The sequence below is a fragment of the Biomphalaria glabrata genome, chromosome 2, assembly GCF_947242115.1.
Source record: "Biomphalaria glabrata chromosome 2, xgBioGlab47.1, whole genome shotgun sequence".
In the NCBI taxonomy this organism is placed as follows: domain Eukaryota; kingdom Metazoa; phylum Mollusca; class Gastropoda; family Planorbidae; genus Biomphalaria; species Biomphalaria glabrata.
This window is the reverse complement of record NC_074712.1, coordinates 22,874,072-22,893,850: the sequence shown is the minus strand read 5'-3', so window position 1 is coordinate 22,893,850 and position 19,779 is coordinate 22,874,072. Positions and strand designations below refer to the sequence as shown.

Genomic DNA, 19,779 nt, shown 5'->3' with positions numbered 1-19,779 from the left:
TTTTGAATTTAAAAAAAAAACAAAAACTCCAGATTTTTTAGTTTAAAATCCACAACAGATGATTTTGACGATAAAACTTCCCTTTTCGACATAAAATCTAATGCAAACCACAGTCACCTAATTCCAAGAGCGTATTCAAGAGAGGTTACATATTTCTACCAGTGGCGGGGCTCCATTAATAGAGTGCAGTGTCATGTGCCGAAATTGAAAAACACTAGGCTAAATGTGGCTCAACAAAGATGGTTAAGACAGATTTTAGGAGTCAGTTTTAGAGATCGGGTCTAAATCAAGGAAATCCCATGCCGAACTGGGAGTCGACCCCATAGTAAGATTGTGACAGAATGTCGCATGAGGTTTGCGGGACATGTTCTCTGACAAAATGAATTAGGCTTAAGAGTTGCGATGACATCCTAGTACAACTTGGCGCCACACATTCATGGAGATCCTCAGAGCAGGTGGGAAGAGGCTTCAGACATTACCAGAGACAGATTTTTGCGGAAACAACTTGACGGCAAATGCGCCGAACGGCGCGTGAGGATCTAAGTCAGTAAGAATAGCACATTAGGTTTTTGAAATAAACCTTTTTAATAGCAGGAAAATGCACAGTAGATACCTCAGAATATGTATTTTGTTGGCTTTCAAAACCAGAAATAGTGCTTGGCTTCGACCCGCGCTGGGGGAGCTCCTAGCACTCCCCCAGACACCCTTTCTGGTAATGGCGAGGAGTCTACAATTTTTCCACTAACTCCAGGAAGAACCTATTCTAGGGCACAATAAACGTTTTCTGAAAGAATGAAGGGTCAGAATGTAATAAAGATTATGTACACACACATACATACATAAAGATATTTTTTGCGGCGGGAAGGAGGAGAAACAACCCCCCCCCCCCGAAAAAAAATTCTGGCTATGCCCATGATATCCAATACATATCCATATAGATCTATATGCTACACATCTAAATTCTAGTCCGGTCAGTAAAATAACTACTTTGGCCTGCTAAAGTTGAAAGTTGGCAGCATTTAAATGTAAACAAACATCAAAATCATAAGACTAAAAGTTAGACTCTGTCTACTTTTACTTTTAAGACTTGGATTAGATACCATTTTTTTTACCAGACTCTCTTATTGCACTCGTGGTGGTATTGTATTTTACTTTCTAATATATTTAGATATCTAGACCATAGTTCTAGAATAGATCTAAATTTATTCTAAAGCAATCTAAGCCCTAGCCGGTTACCTCCTATACTACACTACTACAGTACTACAGTATTCTGAGTATACTGTATAGACATAGTCACAGTGAAGGGCCTATAGTATAAACTAGTTACTATAATTTCTAGATCTATAAAAAAATAATTATAATATATAGTTAATATAGTATATTATTACCAAAAGCCAAAAGTATATTACACATTACTGACATTAGTATAATAGTATTAGATCTAATAATCTAATCTAGACTAGTTACAGTTACTATTAGAATTAGTAGATCTATAAACTATAATATTAATAGTACTAGAACTAGATCTAGATAGATATAGTCAATATAGAAACTAATGGGATACTAATACTGAATTCTGTATAGATCTAGATAGTAGATCTAGTACATGTCCAACTCCGCCAATATTGGGCAATACGAATCGGATTTTTGATTGCTAGAGATCGGGCCTAATCCAAATTTAAATGGGCCCACACTCAACTTAACTAGAGTCTAGAGGGAACATTTTTACTTTCATCTTGTAGGCTTTTTTTTTTTACACTCATGTCCGTCATGTAGTCTTGTTTTCTTATCTTCTTTATAGCGGTCCGATTCCATCATGGCCGTTATGGTCAACACTCTTTAGCAGTTTAGGGCCTTCCTCTACCTATACCACCCCCCTTTTTTATCTACCCATTCAGCTGGATACTTTAACACCTAGTTATTTTTGTCAATAGTAACTATGTTGAAGTCTTTCAATTCCTGGGGGACCATTCCTTGTTCCCAGCACAAGCTTAGCAGTTCGTGGAGTGGCTTGATTAGGGCATGTTTTCCAGCCTGAACAAAAGCAGCCCCTCTTCATAGCATTTATTGATTTGACCAAGGCTTTTGACCTGTTAGCAGAAGCAGTCTGTTTTCTGTTCTAGAGAGAATCAACTGTCCAAATAAGTTAAAAGGAAACTAGTGTCAGTGTCAGGACTGAGTTCTGGTCAGCCTGGGTCTCCTGTTTACTGTAGAGGAGAAGGGGGGCAATTCAGGTGGTTGATTTCAAAACTGTTATTGTTTTGGGTTGTTTTTATTTGGTGAGATGTTTTGTTGAACAATGTAACTCATGATAAGGCAGTGTGTTTTTGTTCCTAGTCCAGGACAGTTGGACTTTTTGGATATATATAGTCTAAGTGTAGACTCTAACTATTTTTCTGTATTATAGTGAAAATAATGTAATTATACATGTTATATGTCGGTAAAGTGGCATTCTGAATCTTATTTTGTCATTGTACGTGTCATTATGGTATTGTCCAGGACTTGGGTACATTTAGCATGACACATACATATATTAGTGGAAGAAGGTCTTGACATTTTGGGGGCCTGTCCAAAACAACTACATGCGATGGCTGCATCAATCTCCAGTGAAGTATCTGCTGTATCCAGACAGCATATATCTCTCAGTACTGCAACCTGAAGTATCTACTGCACCCAGGCAACGCATATCTCTTAGTACTGCAACCTGAAGTATCTACTGCACCCAGACAACGCATATCTCTGAGTACAGTAACCTGAAGTATCTGCTGTATCCAGACAGCATATATCTCTGAGTACTGTAACCTGAAGTATCTACTGCACCCAGACAACGCATATCTCTGAGTACAGTAACCTGAAGTATCTGCTGCACCCAGACAACGCATATCTCTGAGTACAGTAACCTGAAGTATCTGCTGTATCCAGACAACGCATATCTCTGAGTACAGTAACCTGAAGTATCTGCTGTATCCAGACAACGCATATCTCTGAGTACAGTAACCTGAAGTATCTGCTGCACCCAGACAACGCATATCTCTGAGTACAGTAACCTGAAGTATCTGCTGAACCCAGACAGCGCATATCTGAGTACAGTAAACTGAAGTATCTGCTGCACCCAGACAGCGCATATCTCCAAGTGTGTACTTATGAAAGAGTTCAAGTCCTTAAGGAGCGGAAACTCGTCGTCTGTATTTTAGGCTGTTACTATCTAATAATAATGATTTAACATGCCGAATGTGTTCACTATTAGCAAGTAATAGTAGCACCCCCTCGTACGTCTAAACATAAGTGTATATGCATGGCCAATTTCGTTCCTCATAATTGGATTACCAATACGCTCATTCCTTGGATTATACTGAAGAAGCTGCTGCTGGATCTCATACTTATATGAATTTAACTTTTGTGGTACATTCTATTTGGATTATACTGAAGAAGCTACTGCTGGATATAATACTTATATGAATTTAACTTTTGTGATACATTCCAAGTACCGGTACCGCGCGTAGGTATAAAGCCATGTTGGGATTACCTGTTGGATTATCTACCTGAAATAGACTAAGAGAAATCACATTATTGGATAACCTTGGACTATTGTCTTTAACCTGTTGGAGTACCAGTTGAACAACATAAGTAGGAGCAGAGGTATTAGTATTATTTTAATTTTGCTTAAATTGTTTTTGTATGTATAATATTTTGTGAGGTAATATTGTAATAAAGGACACTGCTGTAGGAAAATGTCAGAGTTTATACCTCGTCCATTTGAGGAGATAGTAGCCCAGGCTCAGATGTTGGGGTTTAAGGGCAAAATGTTAGACTGACAAGGGAAGTGGAGGAGAGAAGACTTATAAGAGAGATGGAGGACAAACAACTAGCAAGACAACATGAAATGGATAAGAAAGACATGACAGTTAACGACAACCCCCAACAGAGTAAACAGTTAGACAAAAACCTAAAATGTATGACAGACAACGAGGACTTGTTATTCTACTTAGAACTGTTTGAAACGACTGCTACTGCTAACGACATACCCAAGACAAGATGGCCACTTGTCCTCACTCACAAGTTAAATGAAAAACTAAAATTGTTTATGATACAAACAAAACTGATACATAACACTGACTATGATCTTGTTAAGGGGGAGCTCCTAAAACAAGCCCAACTCACAGAAGAAGCCTGCCGAACACTGTGGCATGAACTTTCCCCAAAGACGGACGACATGAAAGATTTTTATGTCCATTTGAAAAGGACATTTGACAACTGGCTTAAAACATCACAAACCCCAATGACAGTAGACGGTATAATTGACCTTATAATGAGAGACAGACTTTACAGTGTGCTATCTTCCGAGGCCCTGAAAGATATTTTGCTACGAAAGCCTACTTCAGCCCAAGAGGTCTTAGACTGTATTGATCAATTTAGAGATGCCAGGAAAGGCTCCACACATATTGTAAAGGGAAGTAACAAAGTAACTAGCAACGATATCCCATATGTAGCTTTTGGTGCCACTGGTCAATCTAACAGTCGTCGCCCGAATAATATAAACACAGAGGGTACACAAGTGATATGCTATAGATGTGGAAAGGGCGGACACATTGCTCGATGGTGTCGGGTAAAGATAAATGAGAATAGAGGTCCAACACAGCAATGACTAAGAGTATTACCAGAAAGGGGGCAACAAGTGGGATTGTTTGCATGTCACACTGATACATTTAATTTTTTAGATTATATAGATAAATCAGTTGGTGGATTGAAAATAGTTGAGGGATTTTTAGGAGATCGAAGGGTATCTGTCCTACGAGATACGGGGGCGAGCATAATTGGGGTCCGAGAAAGTTTGATAGAAGAAAGTCAGAAGATAGATGGGTTTTTCACTTTAAAATTAATAGATGGACAAACTTTTCAGTATCCACTTGCTTGGATAGACATTGATACTCCATTTTTAAAAGGAGTCTTTGTAGCGGCCATGTTCAAGGACCCAATAGCAGATATTATTATTGGAAATGTTGATCAGGCTAAAGCATTTTTATATGGGAATGCTGTTACTAGGGCAATGGCGAAAGCAGAAGACAATAGGGTCAAATCGGAAGATAATGACAGGATTGGTTTAAGTAAGTGGATGGAATTGGACAGTGATTTTAGAGAGGATCAAAGAAATGATAGTTCGTTAGTTAGATTATGGGAAAAGGCGAAAGCAGGAACGGTCGAAGATAAGAAAAAGGGATTGGTATCATTTATAGTGGAAGAAGGTCTACTTTACAAAGAATTTGAGAGAAAAGATACCCCTGGGGTAATAGAACGACAACTTATAATCCCTACGAATAGACGTGAACTAATATTAGAAATAGCACACCTTTAGCTGGACATATGTCTATAAATAGAACCAGGTATCGGGTATATTCGCATTTCTTTTGGCATGGGGTAGATAAAGATATAAAAACATACATTAAATGTTGTGATCTTTGTCAAAGAGGTAGACACCCAGGAAAAGCTGGAAAGGTAGAACTAGGGCGCATGAATATTATTTCCACTCCATTTGCTAAAGTTGCTATTGATATCATAGGACCACTCCAAATGACAGATCGGAAGAATAGATTCATTTTAACGTTGGTTGATTTGGCAACAAGATGGCCGGAAGCTGTACCACTACCTAATACAACAACACCAGTAGTAATAGAAGCTCTAAGTGCTATTTTTACTAGAATAGGATTCCCGGAACAGATACTCTCTGATAATGGATCTCAGTTCAGATCCAAATTATACAAAGAAATATGTCAGTTTTTTAAAATAAAGATTGTTAAATCAACACCATTTCACGCCATGTTAAATGGGGGCGTAGAACGCTTTAACGGGACTTTGAAGTGCATGCTGAGAAAGACGGCCGAAGCAGAACCTAAGAATTGGGATAGAGTTATAAATGCACTTCTGTTTGCGTACAGAGAGTTACCAAATGAGTCTACTAACATTTCCCCTTATGAAATGTTGTATGGAAGGAAAGTCAGGGGGCCTATGTCAATTCTAAAAGATCTTTTTACTAATCAACAGGTAGAACCAGAAATAAAGAATGTGTTTGACTATTTATTAGACCTAAAAAGTAGGCTGGCTGTGGCTTGTCAAATAGCTCAGAATAATAGCTCAAAACATAAGGAAAATTATAAAAAAGGTATTATGATAGAAATAGCAAAGAAAAAGATATTCAAACAGTAGTAGGTGATTCTGTGCTTTTACTGAAACCACAGAGACAGAATAAGTTAGCCTTGCACTGGGAGGGGCCTTATAAAATAGAAAAAAGAATTAACAAGTTTAATGTAAAAATAAAGAAAGGCAATCGAGTAAAAATTCTTCATTTTAACAGATTAGTAAAATATCATGAAAAAAACAACACGGAATGTACGGGTAAGGAAAATAGTGATCTACAACTCTCGGGAAGTGCGTCTCATGTATTGTATGGGGGTCAAGGGGAAGAATTATTACATGCGTGCATAGCGTCCCTTGTAACCGACCAGGAAGATGATAACCAAGAGGATGAAGTTACTGAGTTACCTACTCTTGAGAGTACAAATTCCAGGGAACATATTAGTATCAATACTGAATTAACCGAATCCCAAAGAGAACAGATTCAGACGCTAGTTGAGAAGTATAAAGATATAATTACTGATATACCGGGTAAAGCGAAGGTTAAATCATTCAACATTGAGCTCACAACAGAAAAGCCTATTACACTGAGGCCATACGCAGTTCCTATTCATATGAGAGATGTCTTAGACAAGGAGATAGAGAACATGATTGAAATGGACATTATTGAAGAGTCTCAATCGCCCTATGCCTTTCCTGTCGTTTTGGTTAAGAAAAAAGATTCAACAGTACGTACTTGCATAGATTTTCGGAAATTAAACGCGGTTACCAAATTTGACGCGGAGGCTATTCCAGACCAAGAAGATCTTTTCTTACAACTTAATAGTGCCAAATTTTTTACAAAGATAGATCTAACAAAAGGCTTCTGGCAAATACCAATAGAAGAGAAAAGTAGGAAGTACACTGCATTCAGGGTACCAAGTGGTCACTTTCAATTTAAATATCTACCGTTTGGTCTGCTTAATTCTCCTAGTTTTTTTAATCGGACTGTTAGGACCATTCTTAAAGGACTGGAAAATGTTGTGTTTTATTTTGATGACATTTGTGTATTCGGGCATGACTGGTCATCACACTTAATAGCACTAGAGAAAGTGTTGTCCAGGCTAAAAGAATATGGGTTTACTATCAAGCCAAGCAAACTCGAAATCGCGTATCCTAAAATAACTTTCTTGGGTAATATTGTAGGTGAAGGAAACATATACCCAGAACCCAATAACAGAGACAAGGTATTAAATATAAAAGCACCAAAAACGAAAAAAGAGGTTCGATGTTTGCTAGGTATTGCTAATTTTTATAGCAGATTTATTCCAGCGTTCGCGGAAATAGTATTTCCAATTACTGGATTGTTAAAAAAAGGGACACCGACGAGGGTCAATTGGACTCCAGAATGTGACCGGGCATTAAGAAAAATTCAAATGTGCATGACACGAGATCCTATACTGAAATTACCAGACGTTAATAGACCATTTATTGTGCAAACCGACGCGTCGGACATAGCCATATCATGTTGCCTTTTTGCAGGAAGTAAAAGGAATATTCCATCCTGTTAAGTTCTTGAGCAGAAAACTGTTGCCCAGAGACAACGGTATTCAGTAATAGAGAGAGAATGCCTTGCCATTGTTTGGGGGGTGCAACGCTTGTCCAGATATTTATATGGCGCTAAATTCACAATTCAGTGTGACCATAGACCACTGGCCTTTTTGAAGAGCGCAACATATGGGAATAATAGAATTTGTCGTTGGGCTCTATTATTACAATCATTTAACTTTAATGTAGAACATCTAAAGGGCAAACTAAATGTAATTGCTGACTTTCTATCTAGACTAACAGAATAGACCAACATGACATTGATTACAGATAACTGACATTTAATATTTATTCATTTCAAAGTTATTTGTTTGCTAGGATTGGGGATATGTAATTAACCGCCTTTTACAAAAGGTAGAATATATGTTTGCACACAATTTTTTGTTTACATGTTGATATATATATATATATATATATATATATATATATATATATATATATATATATATATATATATAAAATTATAATTGCTTAGTATGTTGTATATAACATTTACATTTCGGAAAATATGCTTGTTCACTGACTATTTTTTTTGTTTACATGTTGATATATATGTATATATATATATATATATATATACATATATTTATTATTGCCTAGCAGGTTGTGTATAGTATTGACATTTCATGTGGATACATCGTTTTTTTTTTTTGTTTTTTTTTTACAAACTGTAGGCTATGTTTTAGTACAAAGATTACTTTTGTTTGCATGTTGATATATGTACGTTTGGAAAATCTCTTTATTGGAAGTTTGTCTGTTTTAAATGAACCCAGAAACAGACAAAAATTAAAGGGGGGAGAAATGTCAGGACTGAGTTCTGGTCAGCCTGGGTCTCCTGTTTACTGTAGAGGAGAAGGGGGGCAATTCAGGTGGTTGATTTCAAAACTGTTATTGTTTTGGGTTGTTTTTATTTGGTGAGATGTTTTGTTGAACAATGTAACTCATGATAAGGCAGTGTGTTTTTGTTCCTAGTCCAGGACAGTTGGACTTTTTGGATATATATAGTCTAAGTGTAGACTCTAACTATTTTTCTGTATTATAGTGAAAATAATGTAATTAAACATGTTATATGTCGGTAAAGTGGCATTCTGAATCTTATTTTGTCATTGTACGTGTCATTATGGTATTGTCCAGGACTTGGGTACATTTAGCATGACACATACATATATTAGTGGAAGAAGAATCGACTGTCCAAATAAGTTAAAAGGAAACTAGTGTCAGCTTTTCATGAAAATATGCAGGGCACTCCAGGTCATTCTCCATCAAGAGCGGAGTAAAACAAGCTTGTGTACTGTCTCAAACACTATAAATTTGGCATCTTCGTCTCACTCGTACTAACCAGTGCTTTTAAATCCATGGACGGAATAAATATCCACAGTAGATCCGATGGAAGGCTTTTTAACCTGGCACGTCTTAAAGCCAAAATGAAAAGACGTATCTTGATTAAGAAGCTGCTGTTCGCTGATGACGCAGCACTCGTATCTCATTCACAAGGAGGTCTACAGAAGCTAGTGAATGCCTAAGCAGCTGCTTGTCAAGAGTTTAGCCTTACAATAAGTCTCTCCAAAACCAAAATCCTGGCACAAGACGTCGCAGAAATACCTGTGATACATATTGGGAACCACACCCTTACGGTGGTGCAGGAATTTGCCTACTTGGGTTCAACAATTGCCAGTAACCTAGATTTAGACATCGAGCTGACAAAAAGAATAGGAAAAGCTACAACAGCATTGGCAAAAAACTCTCCAAGCACATTTAGAAAATGCCAAATTGACCACAGCATCCAAAATCCTACTCTACAACGCATGTGTTGTGGGCACTCTCCTTTATGGCAGTGAAAGCTGGTCAACATACATGTACCAAGAGCACAGATTGAGATTGGCCAATATGAACAGCATGTATGTTCTTCTAACACAAAGAAGACTACGCTGGCTCTGACATGTCACCCACATGCCAGATGGTAGAATCCTGAAAGATATCTTATATGCTGAGCTTGTGGAGGGAGTCAGACCCAAGGGCCAACTAAGACTAACATATAGAGATGTCTGCAAGTGAGACATGAGAGCTATAGATATCAACGAAAGTATGTGGGAAGAAATAGCCAAAGACCGAGGTGCATGGAGACAGACTGTACGTTCTGGGACGATCCTCGCTGAGAGCAAAAGAAACGAAGCGGCCTTAATCAAGAGGAAAAAAAAGAAAGCTGCCCTGTCCGCTAACTCTGAATCAGAGGCATAGACAACGCACAAATTGTGGCAAAGTTGCCGCTCTAGAATTGGCTTGATTAGCCACACCATATTCTGCCCTGTCTCAAGACTAAACCAAAACCAGTGACTCGACTGGGTGCATACGTTGCCTTCCGAGACAAAAAGGAGCCATACATTTTGATTGCAGCTGAATAATTTTATTTGAATTATTATGAATGGTTAATTGAATGGGGACATTTTATTAAAACAATGTATTATAAACTCTTGACATCAATTCAAGGGCATTTGTAACTCATGGTTTATAATAAATATATAGTCTTAAACACAAAAATTTCAGATATTTTATTTAATATATATTTTATTGTCTTTTTTCATATATAATGTTAGATTCAAATGTATACTATATTTCTCTTTTCATGCGTATTTTTTAAGGAATTTTTCCAGTAAATAATATTTAGAGAAATGTCAACTAAAGCCACTGTACCTGACGAGAAAGCTGTATTCCATGAAATTAACCCCAGAACAGTAAGTTATTTGTTAAACAAATGAACATTGCAATAAGTTTTTGTAGTAATTTTATTTTGAACTTTAATTTTTTCATCTATTTTTTTCATTTTGTACATTTAATTAATTTAATTAGAAAGAATATTTTTAATTAATGAGAATTGTTTTACTAATGAAGTTTTTAAAGTCCTCAAGGACTGGCAAAAAGGAGTGATTGTAAAGCTTCCTAAAAAGGGCTAATTGGCAGATCACAACCATTGGAGAGGCATTACCCTCCTCTCTGTCAAAGGCAAAGTTTACAGCATTGTTCTGCTGACAAGAGGCTCTGAGAAGAGCTAGCAGGTTTCTGAAGAGGCAGATCTTGTTCTACGAAATAGAAAATAAAGTCTTGAATGCTAACAATGGCTAAAAATCAGCTTTTGTAGACTTTAAAAAAGCGTTTGATAGTGTCCATCTAGAATCATTATGGAAAATAGAGAATATGGTTTGAGAATGGGGTGCATCTTGTCACATTTCCTCTTCCCCCTAGCCATCGACTACTACTAATGAGGAAAGCAATGAATCAGACTGCCTTTGTATTCTATGGTGTGAACAAAATCAAATGATGGACTTGGATTTCACTGACAACATTGCATTATTTGGGTCTATCTTATATCTTATAAAATACATCAATGTTACTTCAAAACAGAAGATGTTTATGTCCTACGCATGCTCCTAGGTTAATCTAGTCATGCATGTTAAACAATGACTTAAATTCTGTCAAGTCATTGGTTTTCCTTGCTGGCCTGTGCAACCAATTCCATCCTGTAATAGCACTAGGAAAGAAGGAGCATTTGTACAAATTTGATATGTAATCTGTTAAAGGGCTTTGCTGGAAATTCAAATAGTTCCCTTCCCATTTGTCTGCTGCAGATAATTAAAATGAATATTTTTTTTTTATCTAACTCAAGGTACTTATAGTGAGAATAGTGAATGCCATTACACTGATTATGATTCTTGTAAGTATAATAGTTCTTTCTGACAACCATTATACATTTTTAAGCACATATGATAAGCACTGATCACATAGGAAATGTATACATAGGTTTAAGAGGTATTATCTTTTGATGCTACATATTTCTTCATAAGTTTAAATTGTGTTTTCAGACTTTTTAAATCTACATTTCAGATAGCAGTGATTGCATGTTTTGTTCAAGGACACAAAAACAGTTTCTACTATTTGCTTGTGTGTAATCTTATCAGTAAGTTAGTCTGACAGTTTATAAAAAAAACAATAATATATTAAATGGAGTTAGTCTTTTCACACAAATGTGTAGGCAGCTTCTGTAGGTTTGAGGTTTGGTAAACAATGCAGTTTTAAACAATCATTAACCCTGGGGTGAAATTAAATTAAAATCTCACTTTTCTGTTGTTGAATATGTCTTTAGTGAGATATTATTGTATTAATAGCTAATATAAAGAACTTCCTCTTCTTTCAAGTCTGTTGTGGCACCAAACATAATCTGTTGGATGTCTTTTCCATTCCTCTCTGTCTTTTGCCTTGGCCAAGAGCCATTGTCATCCTGTTTCAAATTTCCTCATTTGTGGTGCTGTAGGTGATTCTTAGGATCCTTCTACAGAATCTCAATTCCTAGGAGCCTCTTCTCTAATTCTGCGGTCAGCATCCAAGATTTGCAAAAACAAGCAGTACCTAAGAAAATCATTTTTAGTCCATTATTAATATTTTTTTCAATTTTTTTAAACTTAAGTTTGTACATTTTTTTTTTTTTTTAATGTTAGACTTCATTAAACAATCCACAAAACTTAAACATGCTTACATTTGTGAAAGCAAAGTATGAAGTAAAAAATTCATTTGAGTTTTACCAAAAAATACACAAATAAAAAAAATAGGTAGATCTAAAAAAACAAAGGAAGGAAGTCAAGGAATGTCATTTAGTTACTTCTAAGACCTTTACATAGTTTCATCTTGCCTTGACATGCACTTTTTTTTTTTTTTTTTTTTATACAGTCAGCATTCTAGTATATCTAGTTGTGGTAAGTTACTTTCTTTCAATATTTGACATTCTTTCATTTCAGATTAAACTTGTAACTCATTATTTAAACCAAGATCTTTTTCTGTACAAAATCAGTTACATTCACCTTTTTGTCTTCAATGATACAATCAGCTTGTTTATGTATGTGTGCTTTCAATATGCACATATATATTTGTGTATCTGTGCATATTTTTAATAAGATTTTTTACTAACCTAATAATGTTCACTTTTAATTTGTGTATTTTTTTAATGGCTTCTATGTAGTTGCCAGCCAGAACAGTAATATTTCATTATTCCTCACCTTAGATACATTTTAGTGGCGATATATTGTCTAAATACATGCTGTAACATGATAAGTGTTTAGTTCATTTGGTTACACAGACCCAGATGTGACAACCTAGTTTGTCTTGGGGGGCAATTGAATTTTTCTTTTTACTATTTTTGTCTACAGTGGTAGTTTTCCTTGTCATCTCAAATATGTGTCCTATGTGGTCTTTAAAGCATTTGTTGGGGAGGCACATCTGTTACACCATCCTCCACCTAGTCACTCTAGAAGAATTATTTCTACACTGGCATCAACCAAACACCATTATTTGTAGAGTTATCTTGTCATCTTTTGTCCATGATGAAGTGCAGGAACCTTTGATGGAAAAAGAAACTAAGAATTTTATAACAACCTACATGGAACATTTAACTTTCAGCTGACTTTCAGTAACTCATACATTGTAGAACAACCTATGTGGAACATTTGACTTTTAGTAACTCATACATTGTAGAACAACCTATGTGGAACATTTGACTTTCATTAACTCATACATTGTAGAACAACCTATGTGGAACATTTGACTTTCAGTAACTCATACATTGTAGAACAACCTATGTGGAACATTTGACTTTCAGTAACTCATACATTGTAGAACAACCTATGTGGAACATTTGACTTTCAGTAACTCATACATTGTAGAACAACCTATGTGGAACATTTGACTTTCAGTAACTCATACATTGTAGAACAACCTATGTGGAACATTTGACTTTCAGTAGCTCATACATTGTAGAACAACCTATGTGGAACATTTGACTTTCAGTAACTCATACATTGTAGAACAACCTATGTGGAACATTTGACTTTCAGTAACTCATACATTGTAGAACAGCCTACGTGGAACATTTGACTTTCAGCTGACTTTCAGTAACTCATAAATTATAACTTAAAAAAAAAATACCCAAACTTCAACTAAATGCTACTCAGATGTGTTTCTTATTCACTAGGCAACTAAGAAAATTAGCTTCTAGACTAGAAGTATTCCTACACACTCCTAGGTTGGCTATAATTGTTGTACATCCCAACTAAAATAGGTGACATTGAGACAAAATAAAATGAATTAACGTATAGATTTTGACAACTTACAAATTTTAAAGTTTAATTAACCATTCTCTAGTCTTATACTGCTGCAGCCATAAACTATCATTGAGATTAAAAAATCACATTTTAATTAACTATTCATATTTCTTAGAATTGGTGGTACAGAACTGGGGATCTGGTAAGTATTAATAATAATCTTTTGATATTTATAGTTTTGGATCATTAGTTAATGAGAAATAATTATTTTCTTATATTAGGAAAGCTGCATACATTATGTCTAAAGTAGTCTATTCATCTAATCTCAAGGATTCATGGCATTGGAAATTTCACACATATTTGTCATACTTACATCATATACTGGACTATGGTAATGAGAGTAACTCTCTTGCACCTACCATTAAGACATAGACTCTATCTAGCAATGTTTGTAGGACTTTTGAGGACCTGGGTAGTTTCTTTGTTTCTAGCAACTATTACAAATGGTATTTGCAGGTGTCATTTTTTATATGTGCATTTATAATTGTCATTGGTTATACACTTTGTATTGGTTATTACATAGCTTATATCAAATCATTCTATCTGTTTGTCTGTCTGGTAAATAGTTTGTACTCCTTATTTCTCCCACATTCAATCTGAGACCACATTGATATTTTTCACAATTATATCTTGTACCTGACATTAATAAAAAAAAATAAAAAATTAACAAATTAGGTAATTAACTATTGGTAATTTATTGTTTTGTTTGGTATTGAACAAGGGAAAGAAATTGTACTTGAGAGATGTGGTGGAATAAATTGAATTTGTCCCCCTGAGGAGGCCTGAGCTCTGAGATTATTTTTTTTAATGCATTAAAAAGCGATCACAGTAACATTCAGCAAACATTCAGTAACATCATAGTGCATTGAGAAAGTGATAGGATCATAGTGCATTGAGAAAGTGATAGGATCATAGGGTAATGAGAAAGTGATAGGATCATAATGCATTGAGAAAGTGATAGGATCATAGGGTAATGAGAAAGTGATAGGATCATAAAGCATTGAGAAAGTGATAGGATCATAGCGCATTGAGAAAGTGATAGGATCATAGCGCATTGAGACAAGTGATAGGATCATAGCGCATTGAGACAAGTGATAGGATCATAGTGCATTGAGACAAGTGATAGGATCATAGCGCATTGAGACAAGTGATAGGATCATAGCGCATTGAGACAAGTGATAGGATCATAGCGCATTGAGACAAGTGATAGGATTATAGCGCATTGAGAAAGTGATAGGATTATAGCGCATTGACAAAGTGATAGGATCATAGCGCATTGAGACAAGTGATAGGATCATAGCGCATTGAGACAAGTGATGGGATCATAGCGCATTGAGACAAGTGATAGGATCATAGCGCATTGAGAAAGTGATAGGATCATAATGCATTGAGAAAGTGATAGGATCATAATGCATTGAGAAAGTGATAGGATCATAATGCATTGACAAAGTGATAGGATCATAGCGCATTGACAAAGTGATAGGATCATAGTGCATTGAGAAAGTGATAGGATCATAGTGCATTGAGAAAGTGATAGGATCATAGTGCATTGAGAAATTTATAGGATCATAGTGCATTGAGAAAGTGATAGGATCATAGTGCATTGAGAAAGTAATAGGATCATAATGCAATGAGAAAGCTGAAAGCATAAAATTGCGCTAAACAAAAACAATTGCTAAAAATATTTCTAATCGCACAGATTTATTTTTGTTAGTCTAGATTTATAACAAATTTAATGACATGACTGATAAAGACTTGGTACAATTACGCTTTTTTTTTTTTTAAAAGAATTTTTGATGTTTTTCTTGTTATTTATACAAATGGTGAGTGTGGTGGCTATTACTTATAAGCATTTTATGTAATGGGCCTTGTGTATCATGTTAATGTCATTGGTTCTGTTTCTGGATCTACAGGGCAGTGAAAAGTATTGGTTTGTCCTGCTTCTCAATGTTGTTATCCTGTTCCAGTGTATCAGCACAGATACATTTGTCTTCAAAGTGGACTCTGCGGAGACAGCAGCTACTACAACTCTTGCAACTACCTCAACACCAACAACGGTCACAGCAAAGGTTGCAATGTAATGTTACAGCTTGTCACAAACCAAATGCATTGTCCCCACATCACATGGTTATGTATGATCTGTTGAAACTTGCTGGCTCAAATCTATAGTGTTTCATTGTTGACTATTTTTATAAGGCTGTTGACATTTAACTTTATTCTGTAAATAAGAATTTCTTTTTATGGATTTTTGTTATTTTTTGGGAGATCTGTTTACTCATTTTATTTAACTGTTAAACTACAATATTAAAATTAATACATTTTCATTGACTTCTGAGTATTTTTATGTCTAAAAATATCTTTTTACAATTTTATCTTTTTAAGTAATATACTGGCATTCATTTTGTCTTTTTTTATCTATCAACAAAAATAACTGAAAAACATATTCCCCCCCCCCCCTTTTTTTTTTTAAATTAATTTTCTAAATCAATACTCTACCTATTTATAACAATCTAGATGTAATTATTCACCATTCTGTTGTAGAACTTTAAGCAGATCACATACAGTAGACTTTTGTAGACTATGCTCTAAACCAAACAAATATGAAAGTCATTGCTGATTTTCTAATGTTTAGCTCCTAACCACTTATTTGCATATTGATGAACATTTCTTGTAACTTTGTATGTCATTAGTTTGATTTTAGTTCCCACCTGGACCAAGTTTCCCTGTTTATTGCTCTATCAACTAGTACAAGAAAAGTGGAGCATCTATTTATTGTAGAGTAACAATAGAAATGAACAATAAAAACTAGTTGTCTCCCATGGCCCACTGCCAGTGTATTTGTGAGATTTCCTTTTAATTGCATATTTAAAAACAAATTAATTAATGTTAATGCTACAGTTTGTCTCAATTCTTATTTTTCAACTTTTAACCTTTCTCAAACTGCTATTCCTGCTTGATGCTTCTTTTTGTGTCCTCTATCACTACCCTTAAGATGTCAATCACTGTTCTCTATTTAGTTGAACGTGGCTTTCTCTCTGCATTTTGAAAAGGAAGCAAGACAAAAAACAACTGATGTTTTAATATGCTAGAAATATGACTTCAAAGTATGTCTTAACCAAGGGAAATGTGACTTTAAAGTATGACTTAACCAAGGGAAATGTGACTTTAAAGTATGTCTTAACCAAGGGAAATGTGACTTTAAAGTATGTCTTAACCAAGGGAAATGTGACTTTAAAGTATGACTTAACCAAGGGAAATGTGACTTTAAAGTATGACTTAACCAAGGGAAATGTGACTTTAAAGTATGTCTTAACCAAGGGAAATGTGACTTCAAAGTATGTCTTAACCAAGGGAAATGTGACTTCAAAGTATGTCTTAACCAAGGGAAATGTGACTTCAAAGTATGTCTTAACCAAGGGAAATGTGACTTCAAAGTATGTCTTAACCAAGGGAAATGTGACTTTAAAGTATGTCTTAACCAAGGGAAATGTGACTTTAAAGTATGTCTTAACCAAGGGAAATGTGACTTTAAAGTATGTCTTAACCAAGGGAAATGTGACTTTAAAGTATGTCTTAACCAAGGGAAATGTGACTTTAAAGTATGTCTTAACCAAGGGAAATGTGACTTTAAAGTATGTCTTAACCAAGGGAAATGTGACTTTAAAGTATGTCTTAACCAAGAGAAATGTGACTTTAAAGTATGTCTTAACCAAGGGAAATGTGACTTTAAAGTATGACTTAACCAAGGGAAATGTGACTTTAAAGTATGTCTTAACCAAGGGAAATGTGACTTCAAAGTATGTCTTAACCAAGGGAAATGTGACTTCAAAGTATGTCTTAACCAAGGGAAATGTGACTTCAAAGTATGTCTTAACCAAGGGAAATGTGACTTTAAAGTATGTCTTAACCAAGGGAAATGTGACTTTAAAGTATGTCTTAACCAAGGGAAATGTGACTTTAAAGTATGTCTTAACCAAGGGAAATGTGACTTCAAAGTATGTCTTAACCAAGGGAAATGTGACTTTAAAGTATGACTTAACCAAGAGAAAGGGGTCATAAAATCAATGTTGAGAAGTGTGACTTAACCAAGTGAAATAAGCCATAAAGTCAATGTTGAGACAGAATTGAGTCTTATTACGATTTGTGACAACGGTGGTGGTGGTGGGGGGGTTGGTGGTGTTAATATCACATGATTTAAATTACTGATGTTACTTCGAAAGAGAAAATAATTATGTCTAACGTGTATTCATATGCCAATGTAATAATAGGTTAGATACTGGTGTATAACGAGAACATCCTTTCTGTTTAATGGCCTATATCACATTAGTTATTTGATGGCTGCCGGGTCATGTCGTTTGGACTTATCTATGGTCCCGGGTTCAAACTCTCCTGCTCCCATCCCCCTTTGTCCTGCTGGAGGTTTGGACAAGGAAGTAAATTATCTTCAACTCTGAAAAAACATCCGAAACATGTCAAACATTTGACCAACAAACATTTGATTGTCTTGCTTTCAGTTAAATAAAGAGTTACCAATTTGATCACATCATCTTAATTTAAAACACTTTTCTTAAATAGTGAAAAAAAAAAGTCCCTATTATAAAAATGTTAACCTTGGCACAACCATTTTTAAATAAGTAATTTTCTCTTTACATCATACTCATACTAAACTAAATGTTAAGTAACTTCTTATATTAAGCTTATTCAATTTCAGTCAGTCTCATCCTTTGCATTATTGTTTTTTTTTAACATTATTTAGATCTTTATGTATTTTCTAGTCTTCTAGCTTTAAGATGTGTGTATAACCAGTATTGTTAGTGGGATTTTCTATCACTGTTAAAAGATATTTTATTATTAATTTCATAATTATTTTTAAAAGTCAATTTGAAGTGCTACTTTGTTCTGTTTTCTAGGCATATCATGTAATAAACAGACTTTGACTCTGAGACCAAATGTTGGAAAGAAAAGTTTTATTTGACCTACTTTATTTGTGAAAAAAAAACTAAAATGGACATTTTACTTGTCATTGCAGTTTATTATAAATATTATTTACCAACAGTCTGATGTTTTTTAAACTATTTCTTTTAAAGGAAAAATCTCTCTATTATTTACTTTTGTTGATGAAATATATACATTGTTTTCTTTATTAAACTATGTTTTGATAATTTTCATTAGTTTTGTTGGTTTTCCTATACATCTTTTAGATTTCTGTACGTTTGATAGATTCTTAATGTAAAAGAAAGACAACATTTCTCTAATTACAAAGCTTATATCTCTCAAATCTGTCTGGTCTGGCACAATGTCTGTAGGCTACAACTGACTTCTCCCACACCCATTCTCATTCAAGTGGAAACTTAATACAATTATTTGTGGTATCGAACAAAACATGTATCAACAAAAATTAATGTATTAAAGTATTGGTAATATTCTATTTTGTTTGGTATAGAACAATGGAAATAAATGCTACTTATTGAGATAAGTGGTTGTATATGTGGAGTTATTCCCATTCTTATATTATGTACACATTTTCTCATTCTCGGATCAAGTTGAAATTTTGCATAAGTATTCACAGTCAAAACATGAAAATAAAAATTAACCAAATAGTGCTTATACCTTTTAATAGAAAAAGGTAGGTTTTCCTTGCAGTATTGAGATACATGCCAGAAATTTTGTGTTCTTCCCCTTAGATAAGTTTTTTTTTATATATTAATATTTTGCTTGTTTTTGCTTTTTTTATTTGCCTTTCAAATTTTTTTTTAATTTCTTGATTGTATGATTGACAATTGTGTAATGGAAAGCTACAGACTGAACCTCCTCATGGGTGAATGAATGCCAATACAATCATTAGATTTTGTTGAAATAATTGACTGACATAGTTCAGATAATTTATATTAAAACTTTCAGATGGGATGAAGCCAGT

At 34.7% G+C, this 19,779-nt stretch overlaps 1 protein-coding gene across 2 annotated transcripts; it reads left to right on the top strand.

Moving 5' to 3' along the window:
- The first annotated feature begins 982 nt into the window (after positions 1 to 982).
- Positions 983 to 19,033, top strand: LOC106065465 (uncharacterized). 2 transcript variants are annotated; one of them, XM_013224297.2, is made up of 7 exons: positions 983 to 1,138; positions 10,356 to 10,448; positions 11,378 to 11,425; positions 11,596 to 11,668; positions 12,436 to 12,461; positions 13,978 to 14,004; positions 15,776 to 19,033. In XM_013224297.2, exons 2-7 carry the CDS (start codon positions 10,386 to 10,388, stop codon positions 15,941 to 15,943), a joined length of 405 nt encoding a protein of 134 aa, XP_013079751.1. In that variant the 5' UTR covers positions 983 to 1,138; positions 10,356 to 10,385; the 3' UTR covers positions 15,944 to 19,033. The 2 variants fall into 2 exon arrangements, with proteins under 2 accessions (XP_013079751.1, XP_055875634.1); XM_056019659.1 differs by lacking the exon at positions 983 to 1,138 and adding an exon at positions 1,218 to 1,312.
- The last annotated feature ends 746 nt before the right edge of the window (positions 19,034 to 19,779 follow it).

Excerpts from the sequence above, each read along its gene's own strand:
- LOC106065465 (XM_013224297.2), top strand. The coding sequence starts at position 10,386 with ATGTCAACTAAAGCCACTGTACCTGACGAGAAAGCTGTATTCCATGAA. Across the intron at positions 11,426-11,595 it reads TTACACTGATTATGATTCTT|ATAGCAGTGATTGCATGTTT; the intron begins GTAAGTATAATA and ends TCTACATTTCAG. Across the intron at positions 12,462-13,977 it reads TTCTAGTATATCTAGTTGTG|AATTGGTGGTACAGAACTGG; the intron begins GTAAGTTACTTT and ends CATATTTCTTAG.